The sequence below is a fragment of the Oryzias latipes genome, chromosome 20, assembly GCF_053564925.1.
Source record: "Oryzias latipes strain Hd-rR chromosome 20, Olatipes_Hd-rR_3.1".
NCBI classification, from domain to species: domain Eukaryota; kingdom Metazoa; phylum Chordata; class Actinopteri; order Beloniformes; family Adrianichthyidae; genus Oryzias; species Oryzias latipes.
This window is the reverse complement of record NC_136256.1, coordinates 340,968-365,123: the sequence shown is the minus strand read 5'-3', so window position 1 is coordinate 365,123 and position 24,156 is coordinate 340,968. Positions and strand designations below refer to the sequence as shown.

Sequence of the window (24,156 nt, the reverse complement as noted above, 5' to 3'; positions counted from 1 at the left end):
TGGATCTGCGTAGACAGGGCTGCATTCACCTGGATCTGCGCAGACAGGGCTGCATTCACCTGGATCTGCGCAGACAGTGCTGCATTCACCTGGATCTGCGCAGACAGGGCTGCATTCACCTGGATCTGCGCAGACAGGGCTGCATTCACCTGGATCTGCGCAGACAGTGCTGCATTCACCTGGATCTGCGCAGACAGGGCTGCATTCACCTGGATCTGCGCAGACAGGGCTGCATTCACCTGGATCTGCGCAGACAGGGCTGCATTCACCTGGATCTGCGCAGACAGGGCTGCATTCACCTGGATCTGCGCAGACAGGGCTGCATTCACTTGGATCTGCGCAGACAGTGCTGCATTCACCTGGATCTGTGCAGACAGGGCCGCATTCACCTGGATCTGCGCAGACAGTCTGTCTCTGAACACCTCAGAATTCATTGGGCTGCTTCTGTCCTGTGTCACGTCATCAATAAACACTAGTGTCCCAGTGCCACAAGCAGCCATGCAGGCCCAGACCATCACACTGCCTCCACCGTGTTTTACTGATGATGTAGTGTGCTTTGGATCAGGAGCTTCTCCACGCCTTCTCCATACTTTTCTCTGGCCATCATTCTGGTAGAGGTCGATTTTGGTTTCATCTGTCCAAAAGATGTTTCTCCAGACCTTTTTAAATGCTTTTTAGCAAAGTCCAATCTAGCCTTCCTATTCTTGAGGCTTCTGAGTGGCTTGCATCTTGCAGTGTAGCCTCTGGATCTACTTTCATGCAGTCTTCTTTTGATGGTAGACTTGGATATTGATCCGCCTACCTCCTGGAGAGTGTTGTTCATTTGGTTGGCTGTTGTGAACGGGTTCCTCTTCACCGTGGAAATGATTCTGCCATCATCCACCACTGTTGTCTTCCGTGGACGTCCAGGTCTTTTTGCGTTGCTGAGTTCACCAGAGCTTTCTTTCTTTCTCAGGATGGACCACACTGTTGATGTTGCCACTCCTAATACTGTAGCAGTTTCTGGCATGGTTTTTTTCTGTTTTCTCAGCTTAATGATGGCTCCTTTCACCTGCATGGAGAGCTCCTTTGACCGCATGTTGTCTGTTCACAGCTAAATCTTCCAAATGCAGCACGAGTCCTCTAATCAACTCCAGGCCTTTTATCTGCTTCACTCATAATGAAATAACAAGGGAATTGCCCACACCTGCCCATGCAATAGCATGGATGTCAATTGTCCAATTACTTAAGAGCCCATGAAATGAAGGGATTGTGTTTAAAAAATGCTTTAGTTTTTCACATTTTTATGCAATCTGTTTGTTCAACCCATGGACTAAAAGCTGAAAGTCTGCACTTCAATGACATCTGAGTAGTTTTATTTCAAATTCACTATGGTAATGTACAGAAACTAAATTAGAAAGAAGGTGTCTCTGTCCAAATACTTATGGTCCTGACTGTAAATAATCCCACCCCTGTTCTACCGTAACCATTTTATTACATGATTTATCATTATCTGGTTCATAACTTTTATCAGACCTAATTAAGAATCCTTAGGTTTCATTTCTTCACGTTACTGGATATGAAGCTATAAAGGTATTTAATATGATGATTTTTGATGAAGATGTGGATGGATTTGATGGGCTGAAGGGCATGTTCAGAGTTTACTGTGAGCCCCGAAAAAACATCGTTTTACGTTTTACCAGAGTGCAAGGAGCAAAGAAAGAATTGATGCTTACACCATGGTCCGGGTGAATACTCGATTCTGATTGGCTGATGGGTGTGGATTAAAAAGTGATATACCACAGGATAACTGCACGGTGAAAAAAGAAGTTCCGGTCACCTAGCTTAAATGTTTTGTATCACTAACTCACCGGCTCACCGGCTTCTTTAAAACAACCTTTTGCTTCATCATTTGGACAAAAACAAGCGGTAAGAGGTGAACTTTCTCTCTGTACTGATGCTTTATTCAACCCATCGGGATGATCAGCATATATATATCGCTTTATTTCGCCGAATCTTGACTGCAGCGGTGTTTTGGCGCGGACCATTTGTTATGTGATGCGTCGCAAAGCGATTCAAATGGGAAAAAAAACAAGAATTAAGGACTAAAAACTGGTTACTATTTATTTATTTTGTAAGTAACATGGTATAAGCGGGTTAATGGCCAACGAAATATGCATCATCACTTTTCAACTTCGCGTCGGGCGGTTCAGGCTTCCACGGCGTGCGTTAAAAAGTGATAATGCATACTTCGTCGGCCATTAACCCTTACTTATGTGACGGACCAGAAAGACAAAGCAAAGGACTGTGAGTTTGCACAGCTGACAGATGAGCTGATAAAAGACCGCATAGTCTGTGGAATAACAAATGACAGTGTGAGGGCAAGGCTCCTCAGAGAGACTGCTTTAAATCTGACAAAGGCTGTGGACATCTGTTGAACAAGTGAGGTAACGCACACTCACATGAAAGCCCTACATAAGGAAGCAGATGTAGCAGTGCATAAGATAAAGGTTACTAGACTAAAGAAAGCAGCTGGCATGCACTTTGAGAATGCACAAGATAAAGAAGACTGTAACAGGTGTGGCTACATCCATGAACCAAAGAAATGTCTTGGGTATGGAAAAAATATGCATGAAATTGTATATGTTGTTCACATTCTATCTGCAGAAGGTGTGAAACCTGATCAGGAAAAAGTCAGAGCTATACAGGACAAGTGTGAGCCAGAAGACAAAGCAGGAGAAAGCAGGTTTCTAGGGATGCTTCATGTGAGGAAACTGGATTTTCTAGAAAGGACTGTATTAAATAAAAATATTAGGTTGGTTCGTTCCCTTTTCAGTTTCCAGCACACAGAAATGAATGAATAATGACTCAGAGACGGTTACTTAGCTTCAGTGTAGATTTACTCCGCACAAAACAGCACAGATTTGTACGCAGGGTTACAGACAGAGGAACAGGATCACAAGGTCTGGACCAGGTCTGAACAAAGACACTCAGAACAGGGCTTGGTATATATACCTGACATTTATATATTCAAAAGATGGTCTGGGGATCTATGGTGTGAAAAACCCACCCACATGCTGTTGCAGGCTGGATACTTGAAGGTCATAAAGCTTCAAGTGTCAGATCTCTCTGATGTTCCCACAGACATTTGCCAGAGCACAAACACCAGAACACACAAAAAGTAAAAGGGAGGATGAGGAGAAACTGTGAGGACAATAGCTTGGTTGTGCTGTCTTAGGATGCAATATAATTTTGAGATGATAATACATGCTCAGTGAATTAAGTTTAAACCATTAGTGTAATAAAAGGTATAAGCAAATGTAATAATAGTAAAAAGGGGGTTTCTAACTATTCTATTTCTAATTATTCCTAACACTTCAGTATCTGGAAAAGTTTGTCTCTAACCTCTCAGATGTGAGTGCGTGTGACGGGGTCCCGCCGAGAAAGGATGCAGAGGAGCCAAGGTGAGGAGGAACTGCCTTTATTGCCGACACTGTTGCTACACGCAGGGCCATGCAGCACACAGCACACTCTGTCACTCCCCTTTTCGCCACCTGCAGTGCTCACCTTTAAGTGGGATGCCACACCCACGGGGCGTTGCTCTCAATACCCAGCCAGGCGGCACCACAGGTGGAAATCATAAATAACAATAAATAACAAATACACAAACAAACAATAAAACACAGTGTGGTCCCCCTCGTCATCTGACGGTGCCACACCGTCACACCATCCCCCTCCTCTGAGGGATTGACGATGTGCGGCAATCCCCTCAGCAGTCCGCCGCCGTGCATTCCCCACGCCGATCCGCCAGAAACACGTCCTCGCGTCGCGTCGGTTGGTTGCATGGACTGCTGCTCCACGACGGCGACCCCTCCGATCAGCTCCTCGGTGCCGCTCCGGTCGGTCCCAGCCCCGGCAAAGGCCCTTCAAACGGCAACACGCCCCCGCTGGTCCCCTTCCGGATGGTACCTCCGCCGATCGGAGCCGCCGACAGCAGGTTACAGGCGAGATGATGCGCCTCTCCCGGAGCACTCCCCTGACGGCCCGGTAGACGTCGGTCCGCCCCTTGTCCCGCTCCGTGCAGGCCAACCGGACAGGGCCTCTACATTAGGCGAGGGGCGCCTGCGGAACGGGTTGGTGGCTCGGCGTGGGCTTGCGCGGCGGCGGAGGGCTGGACTGGATCGCCGCACACCGTCGATCCCTCAGAGGAGGGGGATGGTGTGACGGTGTGGCACCGTCAGATGCCGAGGGGGGGCCACACCGTGTTTATTGTTTGTGTAATAATGTGTTTTGTTATTTATTGGACCCCGTCACAGTGCGCCACTCTGGAAGCTCCTTGAGGGTGATGCAGCGTGAAATTGGGAAACTGAGAAACAGAAAAGCTTTAAAAAGCTGAAGATGCTTGTCAGCAAAGCTCCAGTTCTCAAGTATTGTGACCTGAAAAAGGAGTTATTGTTATCTGTCGATGCAAGCTCGGAAGGTCTGGGAGCATTGTTGATCCAGGAAGGACAACCAGTGGCATACGGCTCAAGAGCGCTGCCTGACTCTCAGATTGAAAATGAACTTTTGGCAATCGTGTACGAATGTTAAAAGTTTAAACAATATGTGTATGGCAAGACAGTGCATGTGGAAACAGACCACAAGCCTCTAGAGACAGGGTTTTAGAAGCTGCAGAAGGCTCCACCGAGACTCCAGAGGATGCTGATGAACCTTCAACCCTATAATCTAGGTGTCAGCTACAAGCCTGGAAAAGAGCTTTACATCACAGACATGCTGAGTCGAGCGTACTTGAAAGAAAAAAACTGAACAACTCCTAGAGGATGAACTACAGATTTATCTACTTACAGCTCAACTGCCGATCACTGTAGAAAAGCTGAACATATTTAGAACACAAACTGCAGAGGATGAAGAACTGCAGCTGGTCATAGATATGGTCCAAGCAGGATGGCCAGCAGAAATACGACATTTACCAGCAGAGATGAGAAAACATTGGTCATTCAGAGAGGAACTTACATGTTCTGATGGTCTACTTTTCAAGAACACACGACTTGTTGTTCTAAATAGTCTGAGAGCAGACATATTGTCAAGAGTGTGTGAATGTGTGTGTGACTGGGTGAATGGGTCTGTGACTGTAAAGCGCTTTGGGCCTTGTAGGTAAAAAAGTGCTATATAAGTATACGCCATTTACCATTTTACCATTTACCAAGAGTTCATGAAGCATATTTCGGAATAGTCAAGTGCAAAGAACGAGCAAGCTACATCATGTTTTGGCCCCACATGGCTAAAGAGATTGAAGATGTTGTGTTAAAGTGTTCTGTTTGTAACACATTCAGACGGAGTAACACAAAAGAGCCCCTCATCTGCCACAACATTCCAGAGAGAGCCTGGGTAAAGGTGGGAGTAGACTTGTTTCACTATGAGCAACGTGAATACCTGCTGTGTGTAGACTACTACTCAAAGTACCCAGAAATTGGCAAGCTCACTGGGCCATCCATCAAACATGTGGTAACAGCCCTTAAATCAATGTTCACAGGACATGAAATTCCAGATGAGGTTGTGTCTGACAATAGCCCACAATTTGAGAGTGCCTAGTTCAGGGCATTTGCAGAGAGATGGGAGTTTGTCCACAACACATCTAGTCCTGGATACCCCCAGTTGAACGGACAAAGTGAGCAGACAATTCAGACTTCTTCAGACAGCTTCTGAAGTCACAGTTGTTTAAAAAGGACACCACAGGATCAAGGAGAGGCAGCTGAAACAAAAGCAGTGCTTTGACAGAGGAGCAAAAAGACTACCATTTCAGATGGAGGGGGAGAAAGTGAGAGTACAAGTCAAAAATAAATGGCAACCAGCAGTCGTCGTGAGACATCATGACAAACCCAGATCTGTCATAATCAAATCAGAACATGGAAACACCTATAGGAGAAACCACCGACACCTGATGAAAACTAGAGAAATTACTTTTCCACACAAAAGCGCTGACGACATGCAGAATTTTGATCCTGTAACCAGTGCACTCACAGAGACTGACCAAACACGGTAACATCAGTGACAACACCAATGAAAAGAGTGGTGACACCAACTGTGAACCAGGATGTAACAGTCCAGAGGTCAAGGATTGGAAGACTGATTAGACCACCAAAACAGTACTCTCAGTGAAAATCAGCAGTTATTTATGCTGTGGAGTTAATAGAACTTGTTCAAACGTTTAAATTTCAAATTAATTTTATTTATGTAGCACCTTTCATGACAAGAAAGACATCTCAAGGTGCTGTACATAAAAACAAAAACAAATGCAATAAAATACATTAAATTATCCCCGCACAATAAAATACACAAAGACAAACACCAGTGGAAAATAAATTAATAAATTAATAAAATAAAGAGAAGCCAGAATAAAGAGAAACCAGAAGGCGCCGTCTGCCCTGTCCTCCTATTGGCAGGGGTGTCAGTATAGACAAAAACATCCCAGCCGAGGGTGAGAAAACACTCGTGAACAGTCCAATTTGAAATAAAATAAATATGTGGTTAAATATCATAAAAAGTATACAAGTAAAATTCTAGATTAAACAGATATGTATATGATAAAATGTCATAAAATACAAGAATAAAAAATTGTAGATTAAGCAAATAAAATGATAAAATGATGTGATAAAACATCATAAAACCTAAAAAGAATGAAGAATAAATATATATCTGATAAAATATCAGAAAATATAAGAATAGAAAATAGTAGATTAAACAAGTAAAATGCTCAAATAATTTAATAAAACATCATAAAGCATAAAAAGACATAAAATCTAATTAAAAGCAAATTTAAAAAGGTGTGTCTTTAGTTTATCTTTAAAAACCTCCGCAGTAGATGAGGCCCTCACATCCTCAGGTAGACTATTCCACAGACTATTGATTACATTTTTCTGTAGTTGTAGGATAATTTTGCTATTGGTTGTAAATGCATATGTTTTCAGTCATATATTATTAGAAGCAGCACTACTATTCTTTTTTTTTTCAAAGTACTTACCATATAAAAGTAACTGCAAAGTCAGTAGGTCTAAAAGGTAATGTACTCATGTAAAATATCTAAAGGGAAGAGATGTAATGGATGGTGCTTGTGTAACACGGTTCCCAACTCAGGCCATTGTATTTTTTCTTTTTTTTTCCTTTCCTTCCTCACCTGTTACATGTGTACGACGTGCCTTGCGTGCCTTGGGTCATGTGACCGCGACCAACCAATCAGTAAGCTTTATAAGCCGCTACCCCGGAAGGTATCACATTCCATGACAGGAGAGCCGGATTAAGACGCTACGGGAGCCAACTGCCAGTATAACACGCCGCGAATAAGCAGCATATTTGGTGCACTTAGTCGCAATCGGCCATAGGGATTGATGGCGAGCTAAGCCCGAACCAGAAACCAAGCGCTGGAGCTCTCTGAAGGAATTACCTCCTCCCTGTCGTTCAGCCCAGGCTGGTAGGAGGTTCCTGTAGCCTAATGACTCATTTAATCAATGCACGTGGATTCGTCCTACAACCCAGAGACACAAAGACTTTCAATCACTTCCCATCACTGAACACTAACCTCCGGATTCAACTATTTCTGTCTGGGTCGCATTGACAATACATGAGCTGATGATATTGAGTCGGATACGACGGATCACTCACTGAACCGTCCATCTGTATATTCTCTTTGTAAAGGATCTCCTGGAATAATTTGGAATATTCTCTTTTATAATATTGGTGTATGGTGTATGTTTATGTGTGTGTCTAAAAATACATGGTACCGTTCATAGCAGTCTCCAGTCTCTGCCTCCTCTCTCCCTGAGCCGTCCCTGTTCTTCTGACTCTAGTCCATAATAGACATGCTCCAAAATTAGTGGTGAGCTAGCTAGGAGAGAGGTTTGGCAGAGCTGTTGGTGTAGTGACGTATCATTGTATTATCACAGTAAATCTACACGAGCATGGAGGTATTTGAGAAATCTGGCATTAAGATTCCTAATGCAGTGGTCATTGATGGTTTCACTAAAACAGAAACAGATGAAGAGATACTTGGGTTTTTGAGCAAGCGTCAGCAAAGATAAAACAATCACATACAAAATTTCCGAACTATCAACTCTTTGCGCTGCTCAGGTTGAAGAAAAGATGACTAATGCTTACCTGTGTGAACTCCAAACTGTTGCAAAACGTTCAGGCAAAAATTATTCTAAAGTTCCTAGGGATGTGATGTCCCTGCTTGGCCACTCTGTAGCTGAGCTAGGACCCCAACCCTTAGAAGACGAAGTTGAGACGTCCTCATCTGCGTCCTCTGCTGGAGTGCCACCGTTTGCCGCTGGTCCCAATCCGCATGAACCACCTCTGCATAACTTACCAGAACCGAGAGCTCAGTTTTTGCACATGTGCCTGACCTCAATCTATCAGGAACAGATCTACCAGGAGTCCAACGCTATGTAGTTGAACACATTGTCAAAAACAAAGAGACTCAGAGACTGAGAGCATTTTCTGGTTGACTGCCCTGCCCGCAAAATGAAGTTGACTTTGAGACGTGGCGGTCTGGTGTCGATCTGATAATGAATGATCCTGCTGTTTCAGACCTGCAGAGAACAAGACGACTTTCTGGAAGTCTGCTGCCTCCGGCTGGGATATGATAAAAAATCTTAAACCAGAAACATCTCCAGCAGTTTACATCCACATTTTGGAGTCGGCGTATGGCGCAGTCCACGATGGCGAGGAACTTTACGCAAAATTCATGGACACATTCCAGAATACTGGAGAAAAACCATCTGCATACCTTCAACGTTTGCAAGTGACACTCACTGCAGCAGTTAAGAGGGGAGGGGCCCCACCCTCTGAAGTTGACAAACAGCTTCTCAGTCAATTCTGCAGAGGTTGTCGGGACAATACGCTAATTACAGAACTCCAACTCAAGCAACGGAAGTCAAACCCACCACCGTTTTCCGATTTACTACTTCTGCTTCGCATTGAAGAGGATCGTGAAGCTTCCAAGATGCAGCGAATGAGACAAAATCTTGGCCCCGCCAAAGTCAAGACCCACGTTCAGTACGCTTACTCTGAGCATGATGAGAAACCAGAAACCACTACAATAAAACAACTCTCTAACCAACTAGCTGATATTCAAAGGCAGCTAGCGTCTCTGACTGCTGCCCAATCAAGTTCAAAGCCTAAGGGAACAAAGGCCAGATCTGGCAGTCACTCTAGTGAGGGTCAGCAGGTGGGCAAGCCTCAAAGAAACCCACCCTCTGCGCCTAAGCCTGGTTATTGCTTCAGATGTGGTGAAGATGGTCATATCAAGCCTCAATGTAGTAACCCACCTAACTCTGCCCTGGTTGCTACGAAGAGGAAACAGTTCAATGAAAAACACGGCAGGTGGACAGAGTCAAGGTCACCAAAACACCAGTCTTTAAACCGAACCAAGTTCCTGTTACGAGACAAACTGGAACTGCTTCAAACATAATCCGTCCCAATAACCCAGCTACCTGCAAAGAACAGACTTATGTTACTCCAGCTCTGCATTCGCATCTACCAAGGGTTTCATTGGTTCCAAATGTGCGAGTGAAGTTGACATCGCTGGTCACATAAGTCACTGTTTATTTGACACTGGTTCTCAAGTCACAACTGTTCCCGTGTCTTTTTATAACAAGCATCTGTCCCGTCAGCCGTTGATGCCTCTCTGTGAGCTATTACATGTTGAAGGGGCTGGAGGGCAAGCTATTCTATATTTGGGTTATGTTGAACTGACAGTGAAATTTCCCAGAGGTTTCCAAAGTTTCCACAGTAGTGCATGGTTGTTACCTTTTTTTTAAAACATTATTTTAAGTGAAGTAAACCAGGACAAAGACTGTACTTTCCTTTAGGGGGCCAACATCTTGATTCCGACCACTAGGTGGAGTTTGTTTGTTTGGTTCAGTTGTTGCATATATGTACATAAAAGAAGAGAACAAACATGGCAGACTTCCCAGAGACACGGGTCTGGATAAACTGGCCTCCACGTGTTTGAATATCAGGTCCGACATCATTACAGAAGTGGCTCAAGAAAGTAAAGATGATGACTCCCTCAACACTGCTGAGCGGGAGAAACTCCAAAGAAAGCTGGAGGCACTGACATTCATTAAAAGAAAAGGAGAATGCAATCCGGGGTTTATAGACCAAGACCACTTTCCCAGCCTATGTCGACCCTCCTATGAAACTTTCAATGCTAGTATCACTTGATAGTCCCACACGGTGCAAAGACTTTCAAATATCAGGCCAAATGGATGAGCCAGGGCAAAAACATCCAGCTGCATTCTCCAATCTGGCGAGGCAAATTGAGTGGTCTTATGAAAGGGTACTCAGAAGCAGACACCATTGATGCTGTCATTCATTTTTCCAGGCAAGCAATTAGGAAGCTATAAGTAATCCAGCTCTTTTGAAGATTCTTAGATCCCACTACCAGTAGAGAAGAGCTGCAATATGCCTCAGATACTCTGAGTGCAAAGGAATCTCCTCAGAACTTCTTGATCAGAGCAAAAACGTCCTGTTTGCTTCTCAAGAGGCTGAATCCGCCTTGAAGTACGACCCAGTCCTGGTCCAGACTTTGTTTAAGCACACTGTGTTGTGGTCTCTGAACTTCTGAGAAGCATGCCATTAAACATGCTGCAAAGACAAAGAAAATGTCCAACCAATCACAATGCAATCCTGTCATTTACCACATAACAAGAAGACAAAGGCTCCCTGATGTCATCACCTCACCGTACACTCAAAGAAAAACTCCAACAGTCAACCAAGCTTTGAATTTTTTTCTGTGAACAGTGTTTTGGGGATTTTCACTACAATTGTACCAGTTTTTGTTTTACAGTGTGCTGTGTTTTGAGTCCTGATTGGCTGTTAAACATCTCAATCAATCCCCTTTGTGCCATGCATTCAGTTTTCCACTTTGTGTTAAAACATAACTCTCTGATGTAAGCAAACCTTTGTTTTTGTTCTATAATACTGGACTTTCTCTCTCTCTGAAGGTTTAAATTTGAGTATAAGTACCACTCTGATCATCTTTCCATCTTTTCTAAATGTTTTTCCAGTGATCTTTCAGGCTCAATGAAGAAAATCGGTGTTATTTTCTAGGTCACAGTTTTTGCAGAGCGGCAGGAGTTTTTTTTTAGAAATTTGCCTCAGAGTGGTGGGTGGGACCGTTGCAGAGTAAGCCTGCCACTACTTACCATCATCCAATTTGGTTACACTCTCTCCTGCTAGCTTACAGCCCCTGACAACCCTAACCTAACATTACCGCTGCAACAAAAATGGCAGCAGTATCAGATCTATCCATTCGTGCAGTTTGGATCCAGATTCCAACTCAGACCTTCATGGATGCATTTGTCTGACAGAGGATGCATCAGAAAGGGGCGGAGCTGGGAGCTTGTAAGTTCTATGTCACACCTACAAGCTTTTTCCAATGACATATTTCACAGCATGATTCACAATGAAATACTCAGAAATGCAATTATAATCTAAATTTTTTTGAAAATATGTCCTCCATCATGATAGAAATGCCACAATGTTAAAAACACCAATTTCATTGAAGAGGGTCTTTAACCAAAAAATCTATCTGTATTTTAAAATTGAAAGAATGCTTGCTTGCTTATCTGGTATCATTTTAATAAGAACACCTTCATCTATGTAGCACTAACTTTGTTTAGTCCTTTTTCCATTTTGTATTCACACTAGTCATAAAATCATACAAAACTGAAAGTTCTGTCTATAAAAAAGGGTTTAATTTAGCAGCGGAAACCCAAACAATATTAAATAAAACGTTTTTACAACATACAAGGAAAATGTTAGGTGTAATCTCATAAAAACAAGGAGAACAATTTTTTCAACAAACTAATTTAAATGTTTTTGAATGAAAATACAATAAACATTTTAAGTGAAATTGACAGATTTCTATGTGTAAACAGTCAGTGTTTAGCTGAACACGTCACAGCCCCCACCCCCTCCATGATGGGACCGTTCATATGTAGTTATGTAGACGGCGTCTGAACTTCAGTCTCTGGCTTCAGCTTCCAGGCAGCCCAAAGAAATGAATTGGTTTTCTCTGCACTGACATTTCCGCTGACAGAGAGCTCCGCCCCCACAGCGGGGCCTCCGCTCCGCGCTGCAGCTCTCTGAGAGACGTTCATCTTCCACCTTTTAAAAAAAAAAATTACAAACAACTGTCATAGTCCCTCTATCACGCACCAAAACGTCAGTCCGAATATTGAAATAAGTTGACGTTCATTTTAGACGTATCACGCTGATCCCACAGAACGCCATGAGGCGTGCGCCAGTTCCAAAGGGTTAAACATGGAGACATGTTCATGACTGTCAGAGAAAAGTGTATACAGATTTTTATAGCCTTAAATAAAACATCTCCTACTTTGTGGATTTCACCTACAGCTGGTTGCCTTTAGAATCCCCCCCCCCCCCCCCCCCAGTTAAGTCAAAAATAAGTCAACTGGAAACCAATATTTGAACCACTGACCAGCATTACAGCCATTAAAAACAACAACTTTAGTTGCTGGTTTGGTTGCAGGTGAAAAGTTGACATCAGTATTAGCCTAGCAGCCCAAACAGAAGTTATGGAAACATTTCTCCTGCAGGCATTTGATCAAGAGGATTTCAATAATGAAACCACATTTCTGCTCCTTCCTGCGGTATTTTCATCCCCAACATGTCCTTCACATCTGTCCTTCATCTTGTCATCATTTCTCCTTAAATACAGTGTATTTGTGGGATAGATGACTACACTGTTTCTATAGAGTCCCTCTCCCGGTTGGTAGGTCTCCTGTCCTATTAGAGTTCAGGTATTTACCTATTTTATCACACCTGGTTTCATGGAGAAATCCGAAGCAGAAAACCTCTAAACCCTGAAAGACGGGAGCCTCTGGGGACTAAAATATATGTTTCCCTATATTATATTGAAACAGGGAGAGAAACAATAGAAAAAGTGAGAAGATCAGAAGAGATTCCAGATGTCCTCATTGGGAAGCATAGAAGGAGAAAACAGGGGAAGAATGGAAGTGATAACAAGGTTCCAGCTGAATCCTTTCACATGGTCATACTGATCTGGTTTTCAGCCAGTGTTTAACACATAATGTAAATATAGTTAAATAAAGGGTTGAATGTGAAGCCCAAGCTGCTGTTGAACTGAGCCTCTGTGCTTCAATGCCAGTGGAGAATCTTCACACTCTGCCGTGCCGTGGTTGAAGCCTCATCTCGGTGAGGGTGAAAACGTTTTCACATGAATCAAAAGGTACCAAGAGGGTTTGCTGTGGTTTTGGTTTTCCTGTGGGTGTTGAACAAGATGAGAACCACTAATGTTCAGGATATGACATTTACATGTCCCCCCCTCTCCCAAACCTGTGCCCATACATCCCATAATGTCTAGCCATGCCACTGCATAATGAAGCTGTACACCACCGTAGTTGTAGTCCAGCTCACACCTGGGGGGGACGGATGCCTGGCCGTGTTACCGCTGCTGAAAGGACGCCAACCTGAACAACGTTTCAGCGGCGTTCCTGCAGAGTGATGGCTGCGGCGGGACAAACAGCTGTCAAACCATCCCCCATCCCATGTCTGTCAGCTGTGCACATGTGACTGTGGGGGGAGGGGTAATCTGTGTGGGTGGGGCCTGATGTGTCTGAGTAGAAACCAATAATCCACCCGGACAACAGACTCATTGAAACAGCTCGTGTCCAGAGACAACCTGCTGGTCACTGACTCAGGTACGTTCCATCAGCCCGGTTCTGGTCTTTCATGCTCCTCTGGTTTTGGTGGTTCTGCTAGTGGATCCATCATTGGTTCTTACTGCTTTAGCATAACTTTTCACTCGTCATAGGAAAATAAATCCTGATTTCCTCCTTTAGTGAGCTTTGTGAGAAAGAGGAGATCGTCTGTTCAGTTGACATTTGCCTTCAGTAATAGATATGAGAATTAACATCTCCATCATTTATTACTGCAATACCAGTTGATTTAAAAGAGCTCAGAAGATTTTATCCTTTCATCCAGTGTTCCCCTATTCCTACACAGGATTTGATGGAGCCTAGAAATCAGGTAAGAAGAGGATTCTAGAACAGGAACGTGAAGACAGGCAGACCTAAAATGTGCTAAAGTCAGGAAGAATCCATCTGTGCCATCTAAAACACAGTGCAACAGTTCTGCAGACTGATGTGTTCAGGTGTTGATCTGCACAATCCATTATAACTTTGTCTTTTTTTGCTTGCTGGACCATTTGCACTCGTATGGATGGGTAAGTGAAAGACTATTTTAAAAAACCGTTGGAAAAAGAGGCTCTTTCAGTTTGAGGGAGAACTGTCTCTCTGTTGATGCTCTGGTGTCCCAAATGCTTTCATTAAAGCAACTGAGCTACTGAGAATTTTCCACACGCAAAGCCTGCAGCTCCTGTCTGCCCTCATCCGAGGTCTACCTGCATTCTCAGTGACAGCAGCTGTGGCGGTCTGCCAGCAAACAGCGGCCGCATGACGTCATGACGCCACGTGCCACAGCGCGTAGAGTGACGTAGATGCAGACGAGGTCGTTAAAAAAAGAAAAAACAATCATCGATACGGGAGGAAGTGAGCGCGACACACAAGCACAGGTAAAGCTGGCTATTCTGAAGGCATTGCGCGCGTGACAGAGAACTTTAGCGCGCGCGCTGCAGGGAGCTCCTAAACATCGATAGCGTGACGGCACGTGCAGCCTCTGCAGCCAGCCGCTGCCGTGCCAGACGTCCTATGCTTGTTTGACCGTGCGGTGTGATGACTCAGCGGATGTGCATCTTCCTCGCGCGCTTGGCTCCGCCCCTCGTGCAGGGCGTGTGCCTGTATTGAAGCTAGATGGAGCGTGTCAGTTTGTGGTCCAGCTGCAGATGCTGCTGCAGTCTTGGTGCTTAAGGCAGCAGCCCAATCAGACTCATTTGGGTTCTCCGGATTATTTCAAGGTAAATCAGCCATTTCTTTGTCTACCACAAGTTTGAGGAAAATACTGACCCCAAAAATCTTGAGAGTCGGGACAAAACATGACTTACATGGAAAAGTCATCTTTACATTAAAACATCATTTATTTAAACATGATTGACACACGTACTATGTTGGATCTAAAGGAATTGTCGGTGTTATAGATTATAACTGTTTAGAGATGTTTGTTAAAAGGTCTGACTAGATGTACTTTTCCTGTGCTCTGCATTGTCACAATGGTCACCAGCATTAAAAAACAACAAAAACCTCTATAAAGGTGAAAACATAATGTAATACATTTTAAAAACGATAACAGAATCAATTCAAGTTTTAGATAATAAAGACAGATAGCTTTAACCAAAAACATAGCTAGATAGCTTTCCTCACAGAAAAAACACGTCTTTTTGTCTGCCAGGGTTTACCTACACAGTTAGGTATTGGCCTACCTGCCTGGACTCTAGGGGCGTTTAAAAAAACATTTTGCAATATATCGCGATAGTTCATTTGGTGATACTTGTATTGATTAAAATTGCTGCCGGGATGATATTTCTCTAATTATTTCTGAGTGTTCTTCAGCGTCTGACTCTTGTTGTCCACTTCACCCTCCGACCGCTAGTTGGCAGCAGTGAACACGGAGCCTCTTTGAGCAGCTCTGCACCACAAAACAACAGGAAGACCTCAGCTAGAGGCAGCTTTCTTCATAGCTTTGAGACATGAACTACTTAGTTTTTACTTGGGATGGATACCAAACAGAAACTCTGAGCCATGTTGCTGCCGGTAACATAGAAAATTGCGGATGATGTTTTTTTTTGTGGCTCAGATCAGAACGAGTGAAGCTCTGCAGCTGCAGCGGCTCATGTACGGAGCCACAATGCTGTCACAAAGCGGGCTAAACAAGTTCTGCAAAACCTCTCAGCAATAGATTCTAGTGATGGGATAATGATACCTCAAGGCGTGTATTGACACATTACACAAACTGCGTTGACACTGTGTTGGTCCCTCAACAGTGACCTCTGCTCTAGATAAAAAAATCATTGCAGGTAAACAAAATGAAAAGGTGGGAAAAAAAATTGCATGCTGTTAACCCAACATTAGCCTTAAAATAATAATATAAGTAAAATATAGCAAATGTATCTGTAATAAAATAATTATAATGTTTAGCTTATGTAGGTATTTTGTTCTGAAAATGGATTAATTCATACATTTTTATTGAGGAATAAAAGTTTTTGAAGGGTCTTTGCTCCTAGGCGATTTCTCCTCTTAGACACCAGTTCCCCAGCCTTCGAAAACACACCTTCACAGGGAACTGATGAAGACGGCGTGCACAGATATTTGAGAGCTAGTAGATATAAGTGTGGATATGTTTTCCGGTTGTTCTTCCAGTATTGTAATGGGTCTTGCATTCTGGGTGTGTTTCCTTCCGCCAAGTAGCGTTGTACTTCAACAATAGAATCTGCTGTAGAATTGCAGTTCATCCTATTCTCCTGAACTTCCATGTCAAGAGGTCTCCAGAGATTGTGCCCTAGCAGATGTTTTTGAAAAAATATTATTATGCTGTTTCATGCATGTCCAATGCAGGAGCCTTTGAAGACCTTTCTCATATCACGACTCTGGAGACCGTCGAACGTTGTCAGCAGGTTTAATGATACTTAAAAGGGTAAAACTGAAAGCAAATGGTCAATACAATTAGCATATATGTATGCATAGCATTGCATCATAATTTTACAAACTCCAAAAATAATAGACTGATAAACATGTTTCTTTTATAGAAAATCAAATGTTCCAAAATTAAATTTTAAGCATGTACCGGCGATGCAACCTCTCACTTGAAACGAATGCTGCAAAGTCCTACCCCTGACACAACGAAGTGCATGCATGCTAGCGGGTTCTTTCTGCTTCTGCACGTGCACTTTTCAATAAAGATTTTTTCAAACAAGTGGGATGAACAACGATGCCCGGCGCGATCGCTAGAGGTCTCCAAAAACACGCTCAAAATAATCAGTCCATTATAAGAAGATTTAAAACATTCATTAAACACCATAACTTTTACTCATAACAGAACACTCCCCGCCTGGCATGAGTAAATGCCACTTTTAAGGATTAGAAACTAACAAGTACATCTTATGAGGGAACCAAAAGGACGACCTCAGAAATAGGTCTAGTAAAGCACCTTGTACCATCTGATTTGGCAATTTTAACTTCTACAGAACGTATTTTGCCATCTTTGCTCGGGAACACATGAGTTATGAGTCCAAGAGGCCATTCGTTTCTCGGTACTTGACAGTCTTTGAGCACAACAACACTTCCTATGCTCATGTTAGGTTGGCTATTCTGCCACTTGCGACGAGGTTGAAGAGTAGGAAGAAACTCTTTCTTCCACTTGTCCCAAAACAAATTTGACAAGTGTTGGACCTGGCGCCACTGATGCTTGTAAAGGTCTGATGCTGTGAAGTTTCCAGCTGGGGCTTGAAGAGAGGTCTCCTTTTGAGTTAAAAGAGTGGCTGGGGTCAAGACGAAAGGGTCGTTTGGGTCTGATGAAACTAGGACAAGAGGTCTGCAGTTGATAATGGCTGCCACCTCTGCCATAAAGGTGACAAGGACATCATGAGTGAGTTTAGTGGTCTTGAGCTGAAAAAACATAGAGTCCAATATTCTCCTGGCTAGTCCAATCATTCTTTCCCATGATCCACCGAAATGGGAAGCATGTGGAGGGTTAAATGTCCATGTGCATCCATGTTCCTTCAGGTAAGTGAGTACAGCTGTGTCGTCAAGGTTTGAGGGAATTTTGAGCTCTCTACATGCACTGACAAAGTTAGCGCCACGATCTGAGCGAATGCTTTTCACGGGTCCCCTCGTGGCCATGAATCGCCTGAATGCATTAATGAAGCTGGATGTGTCAAGTGAATCTATTACTTCGATGTGAACTGCTCTAACGCTTAGGCAGGTGAATATGACAGCCCATCTTTTGTTTTGGTTGACACTTCCTCTTGTGCGTCTGGAAGACACAAGCCATGGGCCGAACACATCTAAACCTACATTTGTAAATGGAGGGTCAGTGGTGAGGCGATCTGGAGGGAGATTTGCAATTTTTTGTGTGCTCAGTGGGCCACGGAGTCTTTTGCAAGTTATGCAGTGATGGATTACTGAGCTCACCTTTCTTTTGCCACCCACTATCCACCATCCAGCAAAACGAACAGCTCCCTCTGTGAATAGGCGGCCTTGGTGATGAGTCTTCTCATGAAAATACATTATGAGGAGAGTTGCAACATGATGGTGGCCAGGGACAATGAGTGGGTTCTTTTCAGCTTGACTTAGGCTTGAGTTACTGATACGACCACTTACTCTGAGAAGCTCCTTTTCATCCAAATAGGGGTCCAGGTTTTTGAGAGGACTGGTTTTGGGTAGTTCCTTTTGTTTCCGTATACATTTGATTTCCTGTTCACAAACATCCTGTTGCACTGCTTGAATGATGATGTTTTGAGCTTGATCATATTCGTCAACAACGAGTCCTGTCTTGCAATAGTGCCACCCACAGCAGTGGTTGTCTTTGTTTGGTGAATACTTGAAATTACAAATTGTGTGTATGAGACGTGTGATAGCACGTGTGAGAGACTTCCAGGTGGAAAACTTTGTAAATCTGTTAGATCCGAGTTGCTTGGATGTGGCTGTAGTTTTCAGTGCAGTCACCTGAGGTCGTACCTCTGAGTCCATGCTAGGCTCTACAAGGTCATAAGAGTCGTCTGGAGGACTAAAATGATGGAGCAAGAAGTCAGGGCCAGTGAACCAGTTGCAAAGGGGCAGTTGGTATGCAGAAAGAGAACGCGTGGCGTGATCTGCAGGGTTCTGACTGCTGGCTACATAACGCCACTGATTTGGATGAGAGGATTCGTGAATTCTGGAGACACGATTACTGACGTAGACATAGAATCTTCTAGTCTCGTTGTAGATATAACCTAGAACTACTTTACTATCTGTATAGAATGTAGTGTAGTCTAGTTCAATGTCGAGTTCAACTGAGATGAGGTCTGCAAGCTCCACTGCTAACACGGCCGCACTTAGTTCTAGTCTTGGTATAGTCTGGTCTGGTCGTGGTGTTAGCTTTGCTTTGCCCATAACAAAGCCTACTTGGCAGTTCCCTTCTGCATCTGTTACCCTTAAATAGGCTACTGCAGCTATGGCCTTTGTGGACGCGTCCGAAAAAACACACAACTCCTTTTTTGTGGCCTTTAAGGGAGAAATGTCTGTGTATACTCTATGAACAGTAAGGTTAGACAGTTCCTTGAGCGAATCTTTCCAGAGAGACCAAGATTCTTCCATTTGTGGGGGCAATTGAGCATCCCAGTCGCCACTATTCACCGTGAGTTCGCGGAGGATAAACTTTCCCTGTATAGTGACAGGTGCCACAAAGCCTAGCGGATCATATAGGCTGTTGATCGTTGACAAAACGTCTCGCCTAGTAAAAGGCTTTGCTTCGTCTGACACTCTAAAGGTGAAGCAGTCTTTGCTTAAGTCCCAAATAAAGACCAAGGCTGCGTTGGATAGGGACTACATCTTTGTCAAAGTCTAGATCTTTCAGATCTTTAGCATGATCTTGTGAAGGGAATGCTTCCAACACTTCCTTTCTGTTAGCTGCTATCTTATGCAGTTGTATATTTGAGTCTGCGAGGGTATCACGAGTTCTTTGAAGTAGAGATACAGCCATTTCGACAGTGGGTAGGGATTTAAGTCCATCATCCACGTAGAAGTCACGCGTGACAAACTGTTTGACATCTGGATCACAGTCTGGCTCGTTTTGTAAAACGGACTGATGTAAGCCGTATATAGCCACTGCTGGCGATGGGCTATTCCCAAAGACATGGACCCTCATCCTACACTCAATGAGGTCTTTGGAAAGATCAGTGTCGCGAAACCACAAGAACCGCAAGTAGTTTCTGTCTTGCTCTCGCACATTAAAACAGTAAAACATCTGTTCGATGTCTGCTGTGAATGCAACAGCTTCTTTTCTGAAACACATTAAAACGCCTAACAATGAGTTATTAAGGTCTGGGCCTGTTAGTAACACATCGTTCAGCGAAACACCTTCATACTTTGCGCTGCTGTCAAAGACGACCCTAATCTGTTTAGGCTTACAAGGGTGGTAGACACCAAAAAGTGGTAAATGCCAACATTCTTCTCCGTCTGCTAGTGGGGGGGCAATATCTGCATGTTTGTTTTCGAATAGTTTGTCCATAAAGGTGATGAAATGTTCTTTCATTTCCTTTCTCTTTTCAAAGTTGCGGACTAACGACATTAGGCGGTTAAAGGCCTGTGATCTATTGTTAGGTAGCCTTTGGCGCTGCAATTTGAACGGTAATGGGGCTGTCCAGCTGTTGTCTGCATCTTTTTTTAGTCCTTCTTCCATTATTTTTAAGAAAGCATTATCCTGAATGGAAGGTGAGAGGTAATTGTCATACTTGGTATGTTTGAACACATTGCATCCAAGATGATCAATTTCACAGGCACCATCTGCAAACTGGGAAGTGAAGTTGAACGGAACTTGTATTTCACATTGTCTTTCTTTTATATTGAGAACGTTGGGACATGGTTCGAACATTGTAGGGCGGCCCTTCTCAGTTGCGTTTGTGAAAAAAGTCTTTACCGCAAGACTTTTGTGGACATCGCCTAAGCACACATTTCCCACAATGACCCATCCCAGATCTAATTTTTGTGCATAAGGTGCGTTGTTAGGGCCACTTATCTGTTTGCGTACTTTGTGGACTCTAATGGCATCCCGTCCAAGAAGCATCAGAATGGGGGCATTAACGTCAAGTTCGGGGATTAGATGGGCTACTGACTTAAGGTGGTTGTGGTGCATGGCTGTGCTGGGCGTGGGTATTTCGTCTCTGTCATTTGGGATGTTTTTGCATTCAATGAGAGTAGGTAGCGGGATGTGGACTGAACCGTCTACGGCTGCCACAACATAATCTGTAGCTCTCCTAGCCATTATCTCCTTTGTACCTGCACATGTCTTAAGTGAGTAAGGAGAACTGGGGCCACAGTCATTAAACAACTCAAAAAACTCTGGCCGCACTAACGATCTGTTACTTTGTTCATCGTGAATGGCATAGAGCCTTATTGCTCGTTCTGGGTTTCCTGCCGGATACACTTTGACAAGACAGATTTTAGAGCATGATCTCCCTGCTTCATTTGCCCCACAAACCTGAGTGCATTTGGAAGAAATTTCTTCCAGTTGAGCGGAGTCCAGCTCCCCGCCGTGCTCTGCTGCAGGTTCAGTTTCTTTCAACCAGGGTGCTGGTCCTGCATGGAGAGCAGTGCAGTGTTTCTCGTTGTTGCACTCAAAACACTGCACCTTCGCTTCACAGTTCTTAGCTACGTGTGACGAGGAAGCACAGCATTTGAAGCATATATTGTTCTCTCTTAAAAACGTATTTCTCTCCTCCAGTGTTTTCATGCGGAACGCTCTGCATTTGGAAAGAGGGTGGGGCTTCTTGTGAATAGGGCAAAGTTTCTCAATGTCAAAATGTCGGTCTGCATATCTTTGTGAGTTTGAGGTAAAGTGAGGGACAGCTGTTGTTTTGTGTACTGATATTTCTCTTTGTCTGTTTCCCTTCCAAGGTGGTTTGTCTGATTTTACTGCATCTTGGGTTAATGTAAAGTTAAAGCTGGGATCATTTCTCGAGTTAGCTTCCTGAGTGACAAAGTCCACAAAAACATGAAATGGAGGAAAGGATACACCTCTTTCCCGCTTGTAGCTAGCTCCTACTGAAATCCACTTCTCTTGCAGGTTGAAAGGGAGTTTTTGCACAATAAGATTCACCCCTCTCGCTGTATCTAAAAAGGCAAGACCGGGGAGGTCTCCTTCCGCCTTAGCACTCTGCATTTCCATCAGCAGGTCACTAAACTTTCTAAGTTTTGTGTAGTCTTTAGATGTAATTTTGGGAAACGTGTCAATTCTTTTGAAAAGTGCATCTTCAATCACTTCGGCTGAGCCATAACATCGTTCAAGTCTGTCCCATATCATGTTGAGACCGTCCACTGGATTGTTAATGTGTATAGCTCTGATTCGCTCTGCGTGTTCAGCAGATTCTTTACCGAGCCACTTTAACATCAAGTCCATCTCCTCACTTGCTGTGAGGTCTAACCCATTTATTGCGTTTACAAATGAGCGTTTCCAAGCTCTGAAACTTTGGGGTTCATCATTGAACTGGAGCAGTCCTGATGCCACTATTTCGCGACGTGCAAAGTATTTAATGAAATCGCTTTCATTAGAGTTTCTGGATTTTTGATGAGGGGGATTTGTGCCATAGAAGCCAGGTGTAGGTGGTCGATTTGAACGGTGGGGACTGTAACTTTTATTGCCATGGGAAAAAGGAGCAGGGACTGGTGAGTTTGGCACATGGTCAGCATAATTTGGAAGGCCAACTTGAATTTGATGTGAATCCTTCTCTCTTGTAATGTGTAACGACTGGTTGCTGGTGAGATCTGGCTTACCTTGAGGTGCATTTTCATCTTGTGCTGGCTGACGAGCAGTGTCCCCTTCTTCCTTTAAAAGTGAAGCTTGGCTCATGACATATTGTCTGGTGCGTTCAGCTGTTACAGAGGAAGATGGGTTGCTCCTCACTTCTGAATGAGAGGCGACTGCTGCTTCTAATGCCTCTGCTTCAGCTATGGCTGAAGCTACATCCTTTTCTTGTTTTAGAAATTCAAGTGATGCTTCAATTTGGGCTTTTTCCACTTTCAAATTCATTTCTTTAGCTGCAAAACTAAGGCGGGCTTTGGCCGCTTCAGCCTTTGCTCTTGCCTTAGCTGCTGCAGAACCCGTGGAGGAGGTACACGAAGCCTCTGATCGTGTCTTGAAGGATGACGCTTTGTTGGACATGGTGGAGTTGACTAGGTGACGACTGCTGGATCACTGCTGTATGCCGTGTTGCGTTGAGGCGTAGTAGTGGTCAGCTTCACTCTAGTGTACCTGGACTATGTTGACTTCGTCACATCCGGATGCCGCCGTTTTACTATGCTGTTTCATGCATGTCCAATGCAGGAGCCTTTGAAGACCTTTCTCATATCACGACTCTGGAGACCGTCGAACGTTGTCAGCAGGTTTAATGATACTTAAAAGGGTAAAACTGAAAGCAAATGGTCAATACAATTAGCATATATGTATGCATAGCATTGCATCATAATTTTACAAACTCCAAAAATAATAGACTGATAAACATGTTTCTTTTATAGAAAATCAAATGTTCCAAAATTAAATTTTAAGCACGTACCGGCGATGCAACCTCTCACTTGAAACGAATGCTGCAAAGTCCTACCCCTGACACAACGAAGTGCATGCATGCTAGCGGGTTCTTTCTGCTTCTGCACGTGCACTTTTCAATAAAGATTTTTTCAAACAAGTGGGCTGAACAACGATGCCCGGCGCGATCGCTAGAGGTCTCCAAAAACACGCTCAAAATAATCAGTCCATTATAAGAAGATTTAAAACATTCATTAAACACCATAACTTTTACTCATAACAGAACAATTATGTCATGTGATAATACAATAAACCACAGAAATATACGTATAAATGCACAAAAGAACGTGTTTTCATACCTGAACTGGGTGCTGATCCATGTGCAGCACTCAGTTCTTCCGCTGGGTCAGGCTCATGGCTCCTCATTTCAGCGGCACACTCCGATGTCAGTCTCTTTACAGCTTCTGTTGCTTTTAGTGGACTAAAGAACCCCACTGTTTTGAACCTGGGGTCCAAGAGTGTTGCCAGTGTCGTCACACTGAGTGATTCCAGTTAGCTTCTTTTTAAGATTTTCTGCCAGTTCTTGAGCAGCTGGTTTTGTTAGCGTTGAGACTTGATGATGAAGCTCAATGTGGATCATTCTCATCAGTGGAATAACCTTGGAGCCCAAGACTCTTTTTTCCTCAGATAATTCTCTTGTCGCTTGTTCAAATGGAGAGAGCACCCTGAGCATGTCTTCAATTAAATCCAATTCTTCAGGAGTCAGTGGAATGATGTCAGGTTTTAATGAGGCCAGTGACACCCAGACTGCCTCCTTCTGCTCAGTCATTCTTTCAAACATTTGGTAGGTGCTGTTCCATCGTGTTGGCACCTCGTTTATTCATTTATGGCCCGGTATTCCCAGCTGTTGCTGTATTTGAGCAAGCTTTTCTTTGGCCGTGGTGCTTGATCTAAAGTATGTCA

The 24,156-nt window shown here is 43.6% G+C and overlaps 1 protein-coding gene across 13 annotated transcripts in view; it reads left to right on the top strand.

The window, feature by feature from the left end:
- Positions 1 to 13,642: 13,642 nt before the first annotated feature.
- LOC144988209 (band 4.1-like protein 3) overlaps positions 13,643 to 24,156 on the top strand; it is a 90,011-nt gene continuing 79,497 nt past the window's right edge. For 4 of the 13 annotated variants that reach the window (XM_078938352.1, XM_078938346.1, XM_078938350.1 and 1 more), the window contains exon 1: positions 14,552 to 14,938. Coding sequence is in view for 4 of the 13 variants with exons in the window: in XM_078938340.1 (XP_078794466.1) it covers positions 14,241 to 14,248 (8 nt within the window). In the remaining 9 variants the exon portion in view is untranslated. The other 9 variants (XM_078938343.1, XM_078938347.1, XM_078938348.1 and 6 more) reach the window with 9 other exon arrangements.